Source organism: Nanorana parkeri, unplaced genomic scaffold (genome assembly GCF_000935625.1).
Source record: "Nanorana parkeri isolate BGI_ZX_2015 unplaced genomic scaffold, ASM93562v1 scaffold744, whole genome shotgun sequence".
NCBI lineage: Eukaryota > Metazoa > Chordata > Amphibia > Anura > Dicroglossidae > Nanorana > Nanorana parkeri.
Genome location: NW_017307012.1, coordinates 645,417 through 656,130, shown reverse-complemented (window position 1 = coordinate 656,130; position 10,714 = coordinate 645,417). Strand labels below are relative to the sequence as shown.

At 45.1% G+C, this 10,714-nt stretch overlaps 1 protein-coding gene across 1 annotated transcript; it reads right to left on the bottom strand.

Annotated features, from left to right (window-relative positions):
- Nucleotides 1-2,394: 2,394 nt before the first annotated feature.
- RPS27A (ribosomal protein S27a) lies at nucleotides 2,395-9,231 on the bottom strand. Its single transcript, XM_018564318.1, has 6 exons — nucleotides 9,140-9,231; nucleotides 8,957-9,021; nucleotides 6,981-7,035; nucleotides 5,777-5,862; nucleotides 4,448-4,579; nucleotides 2,395-2,577 (listed from the first exon to the last, which is right to left on the bottom strand). The coding sequence occupies exons 2-6, from the start codon at nucleotides 9,002-9,004 to the stop codon at nucleotides 2,428-2,430; spliced, it is 471 nt and encodes a 156-aa protein (XP_018419820.1). The 5' UTR covers nucleotides 9,005-9,021; nucleotides 9,140-9,231; the 3' UTR covers nucleotides 2,395-2,427.
- Nucleotides 9,232-10,714: the final 1,483 nt, after the last annotated feature.

Genomic DNA, 10,714 nt, shown 5'->3' with positions numbered 1-10,714 from the left:
CATTCAAAACAAAATCTTTCAGTTTGATGGAAAGGAAACACTCTACCCTCTGAATCCTGCAATCCCCTGTAAAGCCTATCTTGTACAGAACAAGCTTTAGGAAGGTCAGGAATCTGCTCAGTAGTATAAATAACCTGCAACAGATCTTACATATCTACAGCAAAAAGGTGACGTGGCGGTTGAACCTCCACATTCCCTTCGACAGTCTCTCCTTCCTCTAGGGAACGGTCAGTATCTAACCCAGAATGCTCCTCTTTCTCTTCTACTCAAGTAAAAGCAGTACTAGAAAGTGAACAAGGCAGAAACGAACCTCCAGATGGCCCAGCGGAGGCAATCGAGGAGGTAGTTATTGGCAAAAGTTCCAAAAAAACATTTTTGAAAGATTGCACAGTAGCCACCATCTCATTATGCATACTGACCATGAAGTCCTGCATAATTGATGAAGATTCACTCAACATAACCTTCTGTATGCATTGTTCACAAAGGAGCAATTCAGAGGCAACTTAATATTGCAACTGCCACAACTCTTCTTCAATGCCTTAGAAGCTGAGGCAGAAGGCGGTACTGCTAATTGGGCTGCAGACTTGTCCCCCAGAGGTGCAAATAGCCTGGGGGAAAGATAGGCTGAGATTCTACCCCTAGGCTTGGGAGAGACCCAGCTATCTGTCTTTCGGGAAACAACCTCTGCAATACAGGAAGGCAATGCTCAGGAACCCAGTACCCCAGCAGAGCCACACGGAGGGTGACAGCTGACCTCAAGGCCATCCAGTCAGGATCAAAGAAACAAACATTGCGCTGACCCAGACGGTAAGAAACACAATCAAGGAGGGGGGTGGGAGGGGTTTTTAACCTTGTCTGATTGTTTCCTGTAGACTGAAGAGCCAATCATCTCTCAGGTTGCTGTCCTGGAAGATGATTGGAGAAAAGGGGGCTACAATTCGCACAGGCTCACCAAAATTGGAAAAAAACATTGCCTGGTCTGATGAGTCTGCAACAGTCAGATGGTAGGGTCAGAATTTGACGAACATGAAAGCATGGATCCATCCTGCCCTGTATCAATGGCTCAGGCTGGTGGTGGTGTAATGGTGTCCGGGATATTTTCTTGGAACACTTTGGGCCCCTTAGTACCAATTGAGCATTGTTTAAATGCTATGGTCTACCCGAGTATTGTTGCTGACCATGTCCATCCCTTTACGACTAGTGTACCCATCTACTTCCAGCAGGATAATGCACCATGTCGCAAAGCTCACATCTCAAACTGGTTTCTTGAACATGACAATGAGTTCACTGTACTCCAATCACCAGATCTCAATCCAATAGAGCACCTTTGGGATGTGGTGAACAGATTAGCATCATGGATGTGCAGCTGACAAATCTGCAGCAACTGTGTGATGTGATCATGTCACAATGGACCAAAATCTGAGGAATGTTCCCAGCACATTGTTGAATTTATGCCACAAAAGAATTCTGGCAGTTCTGAAGGCAAAAGGGGGTCCAACCTGGGAATAGCAAGGTGTAACTAATAAAAGTGGCTGGTGAGTGTATAATATCCTTGATTCTGTGCCATGACCTTTGTTTTTTTACACTGGTGACAGGATGTCTTCAAGGTCTCATTCTCACTCAGCATTGCTGCGTTGACCTGTGTTTTGTCATGCATTGCATTAAGGCACCAATTCATAATAATAAGCTGCCAACACCAAAAAAAACTGAGTTAGGTACCTGGTAACTCTGTTTCCAGGAATCTTCCAGGACAGCATCTGAGACTGTCTCTCAGATGCTGTCCTGGGAGATTACTTGGGAAAACCAAACACATCTTTCTAATGCAGCTCACCTCAATGCATTGTGGTGCCAGTGAAAATGAATGGCTCATGCCATCACTGGACCAGAAGCATAAATAGGCCCTTACAGACAAGTGACCAATGGGATGTCTGGTACTATCCTAGCAGGAGTCTTAATCTAAAGCGGGCTGGTAGGAATAGAAAATGTTCCTCCTCTCCATGTTAACCATAGGCAGTGTCCCAAGAGTCAGTTGAAGGCAACAACCAAGCCCAAAAATCTAGCTAAGTAAACTTAATTTAATCCCATTATATCATCTTTGCAGACATTTTATCAAGAACCAAATCCCCAGGTCAGTGTTGAGGGCATGCCTGAAGTATGACCAGGCTCAGTCTTCTAAGAGCAACAAGAACTCTGGGAAATATCTACAACCTGATCATTGCCATAACTAAAGAAAAGTAATTGCAGTTTTTTCACTGCTGGCTTCAGACCATTACAAGAAATCCTGTGCAGCACTTTGAATGAGGGGGCGCTGTGAAGTGCTTTGGCCTTTGTGGTCTAATGTAAAATTCTGTAAAAGTCAGACATTTTATAAATAAAAAGCATGGACACGCAGCATCTGTTGACTGGTTTTATTAACACATGTACATTTTACTTGTCTTCAGGCTTGTTGAAACAATAAGTCAGACAACACTTTCCACAGTAGTGCCTGTCAAAGTGACTGGCCATGAAGACTCCAGCACCACACTCATCTGATGGACATTCACGCCTCAGGCGGTGGATTTTACCATTCTCGTCAACCTGCAAGACATATGAGATTATATTAACAATGCCATTCATACAAGCTGCACCTACAGCAGATAAAGACAAACCTACTAATAAAAGTGAGCCTGTCACTACAGTTCAGCATCTACACATTTCAAGATAGAGCACAAAAGGCACCAGAAATGTGTAAGCCAAGTTATTTGCCCAGCTTGTCTCACAAACATCTGGAAGTGACCAATCCTAGTATTTCCCACAATAATGCAGTCACTTCCCCACTGGCCTATGTCCTCAATCTCTTGCGCACCTGAAATCTTGTAAGATTGGTGCCACCTTGTACACGGTTGATAGAGCACCAGACGAGTTATAACTGTTAAAATTAATGTGCCCACAGTGAAGAAATCAAAGTGGCATTAAACCCCTTTTATTTGAAATCAGCACTGTATATGGCTATTTAAGGAGTTTGGGTTTTTTCTCCTCATTTTAAATTGTACCATTAGGAATGCTCCAATACCAGTTTTTCGCCATCGAGTACCAGGACCGATATTTATCTTTTGGTACTTGCCGATACCAAAACCAGTACTTCCAAGAGCATGGAGCCAGCTTCCCGGCTAAACAGGAAGCTTCCAGCCTGATTGGCCGAGAAGCCGGCTTCATATTCCTTTGCGGTACTGCCGGTAAGAGGACATCTCCCTCTGACCAGAAGTTCCGTTATCGGGGTTAAGTATCGAGCATTTGGGCGAGTACGAGTACTCGGTCAAACAGTATTGGTGCATCTCTATTTAATTTGCTTCTAGCAGCTTTCATACTGCTGCCCCCTTCCCTCCTGTTTACAAGTGTCTCCTTTGCCTAGCAGGTTGCAAAGGAAACACCTCTGCGTGCTCCCGGCTGGGAACTGAGCCGAGCTGTGTGCATCCACGCATGCACACACTGCGCTTGACAAGTCACTCCCCCATTCCCGCCTCTTCACAGTAATTTGACAGGCAGGTGCTGTAGCCTATTGCTGCCCTGACCTCAGTGGCCTAAGGATCCTGCCCCTCAACACAAAGCGTTGGGGAAACCGAGCAGATCCTCCAGGAGTCAGCGGACCCTGTGTTGGGGGCGCATTGAAGGGTAGCAGGGCATTTACCTTAATGCAAATAATGTATTAAGAGAACCATGGGGTGTTTCCCCCTTAGTTCTCTAAGGGTCACGGGGGGACATATACTAGCATCCTCCCATGACCCAAAGCTCAGTATATCGTGCGCTACAGCTTGAGGGAAACTGAGACCGCCACAGCCGGGATGGATCCCGACATTACTGTAGAGATCCACCCAGCTGCGTGAGTGACAGCTGGCTCTGCCTATCTAGTCCGTCCCTCCAGTCAGCGCTGGAGGATCAGAGCGGGGGAATCACTGCAGGGACGTGAGCGAGCGACGGTATGTGTGTTCACTCACGTCCCAATCTAATGAGCCAACGTGTGACAGTTTAATTGTCACATGTCAGCTCAAACTATGAGGCTGAGTGATTTTCCCTTTAAGACATAAAACAACTTTAACATTTGTACAGAATTTAGATAGCCGTTTGCTGACTGATTTGTGCTATTTTGTCATGCAGTGACCGGGTACTTTAAAACCACAGTTTTCTCTGGACCTTAATAAGCAGCATTGGAAAGTTCAGTTATTGGTATGGACCCAATTGTTTTTATAGCACTTTTACAGACCAGACAGATATAATGGACTATTCTAATGGCAAAGTATTAGTACAGCAGTGGGTAGTAGTTTAGTGTAGTCTCTCCGGTAAATCATACAAAGTGTAAGGTTTCCTCTCAGTTAAAGCAGCTTTAGAGTTGCAGGTCACAAAGACAATTGATTGTACAGTGTGAATGAAATATTTCATACGCTGCAGCTCAAACATGCAGCTATCTTACCTTGTAGTATTTGAGCACAGCAAGCTTGACCTTCTTTCTCTTATGCTTGTTCTTCTTGGGGGTGGTGTAAGACTTCTTCTTTCTCTTCTTAGCACCACCACGGAGTCTCAGCACCAGGTGAAGTGTGGACTCCTATAGGATACACAGGCAGATATAAAGCCCAATACTATTCAGGATAAAACATTTGGTACAATACATAGTTGTTGTCTGGCGGTGCAAATAACCTACTAAAATTTTAAAGCCCTATAACGCATTGCGCCTAACGCTAACCCTCTAACGCATAAAACAAGATGCAGATCTACTTTTAATTATAAACATGAAAACTATAAATATGGAAAATTCAATCCAAGCAGGGAGATATAAAGTGGGTTGCCATAATTAAAATTTACTTTCCAAAATGATCAGTTGATCCATAGCTGTAAATTGATAAGCAAAATTTACTTTTACTTTTCTACCACATGAGCCTCGCTCTGCTCATTACATTAAAGGAACAATAGAGAGCCTTGTGATGTATGCGAGTGCAGCCAAGCTCAATTTACAAGACTCAGAATATAGCATGCAACTCTGGTTACCTAGATTTCCCAATGTACCATTTTAGGGCCTGTTCACATGATATCAGGTCCTGATCAGCAGACTGATGCAGTGCGTTTTTGCCACGTTTTGGAGGCGTTCCAGTAAAAAAAAAAAATTTGCTGGAGTGGGGCTGTTAGTATGTTAGCTGCAGTGCGTTTTTGATGCGTTTCCGTTTCCTGACCGTACAAAATGTGACATGCAGTATTTTTCTGTCGTAACCTGAACGGACTGCGCACGTAAGAACTGTAGCCCATAAAACACATAGGTATACATTTTGAGCGCAGCAGCGTACGGATCCTGTCAGCACACAAAACGGACGTCGTGTGAACAGGCCCTTAAACAGGTAGTTATCGATCAAGGTAACCTCTGCGCAAACCTTTTAGGTCATATTAGGCTTCACAATGCTGCATAATGTCACACTGCTCTCTACATCATTGATGGCTGTCCAGCACCAGAGAGCGAAGAGGGCATTGTGCATCATATCAAGCTGTCATTTGAGTAGGTATACAAATAAAAGTGGGGGGTGGGGTTACTATTACACACTTATAAGGACAGTCTGCAGAGGTGGAGAATAAAAAAATCTTGTGTCTAGCCAGGTTAAGTTGTCCTTCCTTCCCTTGCAATGCTCCCCCTTGTACGGTTACTGCAGAGTAGACATCTCTGATCACTGAAGGATAATACCTTTACTTCCCCAGCAGAAAGCAACCAATCATATCACAGAGGAAGAGACCGAAAAAACTGCCAACAAATACCCACCTTCTGAATGTTATAATCTGAGAGTGTGCGGCCATCTTCAAGTTGCTTGCCAGCGAAGATCAACCTCTGCTGATCAGGAGGAATACCTGGAGGAAAAAGCACACATTAGATATCCTAAACCAAAGCATTCCTGTCACTAGAACTAAAGGACATAGGAATTTACAGTTACATTGCTGCAAGTGTAAACACCGGATGTCACCTGGAGTGCCTCTGATAAAAGGAAAAAAAAATCTGCATTTTAAGCAAAAGCATATAAAAAAAAAAGTTGGGCAAAGTTATAACAAGTCTTACTTATGTACAACAAAGCTTCGTGGAGATCTTCACTGTACAGCTTATGTTCAAAATCTTCCAAGATCTCCATTGACTTGAATAGAAGACTTGTCCACAGCCGGTTACCCTGGTGACAGGGTCCATACCTGTGACTGTACAATGAGAACAGCAGGCAGATCTCCACAAACTCCATTGTCCAGTAAGAAAAACCCAATACAGTTTTTCAACTGGACGGAGCATAATACTGCTTAGAGATAGCAGAGTAATGCATCAAACCTTAAAGCTAAACTCCAGGAAGAGAAAAACAGCTCTGTATTCATTAATATTACAATTTGTTACATGGAAGCAGTGCAAATACCTAAATTAGACCTGGTATTAGCCTGCTGAAGTCCTTGTACAGCAAAGCTCAGACTGGGGGGAGGGAGAAGCAGCACAGGGAGCCTATCACACTGCTGTGCAAAAGCAATCTGAGGAGAGAACAGAGTGACAGACAGCTGAGCTCATCACTGTGCTGCTTCTCCTTACAATATCCAGTCACAGACTGACATGTGTTACTGAACTGCAGCTGACTGAACTGAGAGATCTCCTGCTCTGTCAGACATGGCTGTGTACATTTCAAAGGGGATGGACAGAAATCCTTTGGCAGGAAAGGCAGCTTCCTTCATGCATTTCGTCTGTGTATTTAGCCATTTGCTTGGAGTTCAACTTGAACATGTACTTCTCCAGTGTACACTGAATCCCTATTCTAGACACCCTCGTAAAACAAGGCACATTCTCAAGAGATGGTCAAACCTTCCATTCCAGACGGGAGGCTCAGAGGACTGTCCCAGGACAGTGCTGCAGCATTTATACATAAAACCTGACTTACATTTATATACTGTCATTTTACAAGTTCATTGAGCTTCATGTACTTTACACATTAAAGAGAACCAACCTTCCTTGTCCTGAATCTTCGCCTTGACATTTTCAATAGTATCAGAAGGCTCGACCTGGAAAGTTATATGAACATCAGCAGAATGAAGACACCTCAAATATTATTTGACAGTACAAAGTAAAGAAATTATTTTTCCTTCAGAGGTGGAATCTAATAAAAGGGAAACCATACAATGTTTACTCTCATTGGAAAAATGTCTTTGCTCACTGGATTTCTCTGAAGGGACAGAAATTCTATTTTCTATGTGTTCTTACCAAAGTAGTTATTCCCTTTAATATACTATGGGGATAGAGCTCCCCGATCTTCCAGGACAGCAGCGTGACAAGTATTGCCTAACCATCATTTTGAAGCAATTTCCATGGACTAAGCTCATTAATGGCTTTTGGTCAATCATGGATATCAGACCTTCAGGAGACCACAATGTGACCAGTCAGGAACGGCTTTTCCACTTACAAATAGTTTAAATTGGAGCTAAAGCAATTTCTCCAACCTGCTATGTATAACCCACCCGATGGCAGTCCTAGGCTGTGTTGTACTGTGAAGAGGGTCCTGTACGCAGTATGGCCTATGTCACAGAAACACTCCCGTCACTGACAGCAACGCAACAGTGACAAGATTGCTAGGGGGGGGCAAAGAAATGTGATGAGCGCCGTGATCTCCCCTCCTCCGATCAGCGCACCTTGAATTCACTGAAAAGAATGCAAGACGTTGACTGAATGGAGGAGATGGGGTGCGAGCGACCCACTGTGATCTGAGTACTCCGGCCTGGACTACAAGGGTCCATCAACACCAAGAGCTGCATAAACATACAGCAACAGCTGACGCACCGATCCCAGCACATCACCCGGTGTAATTATTTTTTTTTAAAGAACTTTATTGAAATGTCACAAGTGGCATGGGCACACCAGGATGCAAGACAGTTGTTCCAGGTCACATCCCACTGCGCAGAAAAGGCATGCCGTACTCTATTTCAGCGCACACCACCACATTTCCATCACAACACAGTTGTGTAATGGTACCCATCCCTGACAAAGCAAATGACATTGTCTTGTGCTGGAGTTGCACTGGAGACAATAGCCAGCAGAGCCCTGACACATGGTGTGAGTGGACCAACTCTCAGCGCAGGACATCTGGCACCAACTGCATTGTACAAGGGCAAGTGAAAGCCAGAGATGCATGGCATGGCACGCCACAGCCGCACCATTAGTGTGGATTTGTACAGTCCATGTGTCAAGACAGTTGTTGGCCAGAGTTCAGCTTTATTATTTGTAGAATGTTACACATTATGTGCCAGCACTACAAGATGAGTGGTATGTGGGGGATCAGATGCTTTACTGTGAACCAGGAACAGTCATGGCCCATAAGTGTATATATGTGCTGGTGTGTTATAACACTAACTGCTGTACTTTATGACCCCCAACTTCTGTGTGCCCTGATCACCCCACATTGGTGTGCATAGCATAAAAGGGCCGCATGTCATGGCTCGGTGCACAGTATTGCACTACAGTAATGTTAGAATGCTGTATTGCAATTCATTATTATGGGTACCCCAAAACACATTATGTGAACCACATACCAATGTGTCATAGCACACAGCTTTACTTTATTGGCTCATTACACACCACAACAGTGTGCACCCAGCCATATACTAAAAGAAGAGGAAGATCGCCTTGTTCAAGGTGGTCATGTATTGTGGAAGACAAGACAATCAGGCTCTGAGTATACAGAGCAACTATGGAGAAAGAAGCCAGGATGTACATGATCCACACACAGTACATAAGCCCCCACAGTGTATGTCTGATCACCCCCTCCCCCACTAAGCTGTCTATACAGAGCCGGCACTACGCACGTGTGTCCTGAAGGGAGCAGACACGTGGGGGGGCTCTGTGTGCGGCCTGTCCCCGCTTTCTGCACATACACCTCTCCCCGCCAGTCCTCACATAGAGAACCCCCCCAGCCATGGCCGGCACACGCACCTCGAGGGTGATGGTCTTCCCCGTCAGGGTTTTCACGAAGATCTGCATGGTGAAGGCGGATCCACCTGTGACAGGAGAGACGAGGCCGTTAAACACACCGAGGACACGCCATATTTCCCCCTCCCGGGCCCCGCACACCGCCTCCTACCCCTCAATCCCTCGGAGCAGCTCCGCCACACTCACCTCCTGCTAATGGCGGATCCTGGAGAGAGGGCCTCCTTCCGGTCGCTACGGGGTTTTCCTAGCTGCCCCAGAGGGGTGGTGGGCGGGGAGAGCTGTCGCGGCAATGCCTGTGTAAAATATTACGCGTTTTTCTCAGCTCCGGGCACGTTTGACGTTAAGACGTGTTTAGTGTGTTTTGTATAACAATAAAAAAAAGTGTTTAATAAAAAAAAATCACTTCTTTATGTCTTCGTTGAAGGGCCCTTTGTGTCGCAATGCATTCTGGGACTTGAAGTCCTGTCACTCATTTCAAAACAATACAGTTACATCCTAGGGAGAGTTGCACGGTGTCAGGAACATGGCGCAACGAGTTGAAATGCTATTTTTTAAAAGATGGATATTTTTAAGAAGTACAGTGCAGAGCGCACAATCCCCGTTCCAGTCATCTCCGCCCCTCTAGTTTGGTAACGCCCCCTACCAACCAGCTTAGTAACAGGTATGTACAGTATACAGATTGCTCTGCCTAAAACCCTGTGCGCAGGGACTGAGCCAGGAGCAGGGTAAGGTGTGCAGGGCTCACAGCTCAGTCATAGCACATAGTCATATCATAGCTGACAGCTGTGGAAACCAGTGCCATGCTAAGCTGAGACATTCCAGCCAGTCAGGTGCAGTTATTCTGGAGCACATTACTGTATTTGGGCCATTGGGACCTACCAAGGAACTCTTGGGGCTGATGTCCAGAGTCGGCTCCTCCAACGTGGAGATTTTATTTACATGCGTTCAGCCTTTCCAATCCTTATCATGGAGCATCCCTTTAAAATACCTTTCCGGTACCAGGGAAGCCCTGCTAATAACTACTATATCTACAGTTGATGGTACATTAGTGTGAACAGTAAGATGCCATATAGCCTGTATAATATAGGAATAAGGTATGTGGCAGACTTAGCATATTTGACACCCAGAGCTGCTCTATTCAACAAAATGATCAAAAGAGATACAAATGAAATGAATAATAATGGGCAAGAAAATAAATGCTGACTGTGAAAACTGTAGTGTTCAGTGGAGATATACCTGCATGTTGTGATTGTCAATAGAACAGTGCCCCCCTTACATTAGTGGTCAGTGTAGAAGGTCCCTCTTAGATTGGCGATCAATGGGAGAAGGATCTCCTTACATTGGTGGTTATTGAGAAAATCAGTGAAAGAAGGGCCCCATTACTGTACATTGGTGGTCAGTGGGAAGAAGGCCCCTTACATTGGGGGTCAGTGGGAAGAAGGCCCCATTACATTGGTGGTCAGTGGGAAGAAGGCCCCATTACATTGGTGTTCATTGAGATGAATGCCCCTTACATTGGTGGTCATTAGGAAGAATGCCCCTTAGGTTGGTGGCAAGTGGAAATAATGTGCCCTTACTTTGGTGCGCAGTGGGTAGAATGCTCCTTACATCGGTGGCCAGTGGGTAGAATGCCCCTTACATTAGTGGGCAGTGGGTAGAATGCTCCTTACATCGGTGGGTAGAATGCCCCTTACATTGGTGGGCAGTGGGTAGCATGCTCCTTACATCGGTGGTCAGTGGGTAGAATGCCCCTTACATTGG

Coding starts and splice junctions, on each gene's coding strand:
- RPS27A (XM_018564318.1), bottom strand. CDS start 9,004: ATGCAGATCTTCGTGAAAACCCTGACGGGGAAGACCATCACCCTCGAG. Junction 5,863..6,980: donor GAAGATTCAGGACAAGGAAG/GTTGGTTCTCTT, acceptor TTTTTCCTCCAG/GTATTCCTCCTGATCAGCAG. Junction 4,580..5,776: donor CAGATTATAACATTCAGAAG/GTGGGTATTTGT, acceptor TGTATCCTATAG/GAGTCCACACTTCACCTGGT.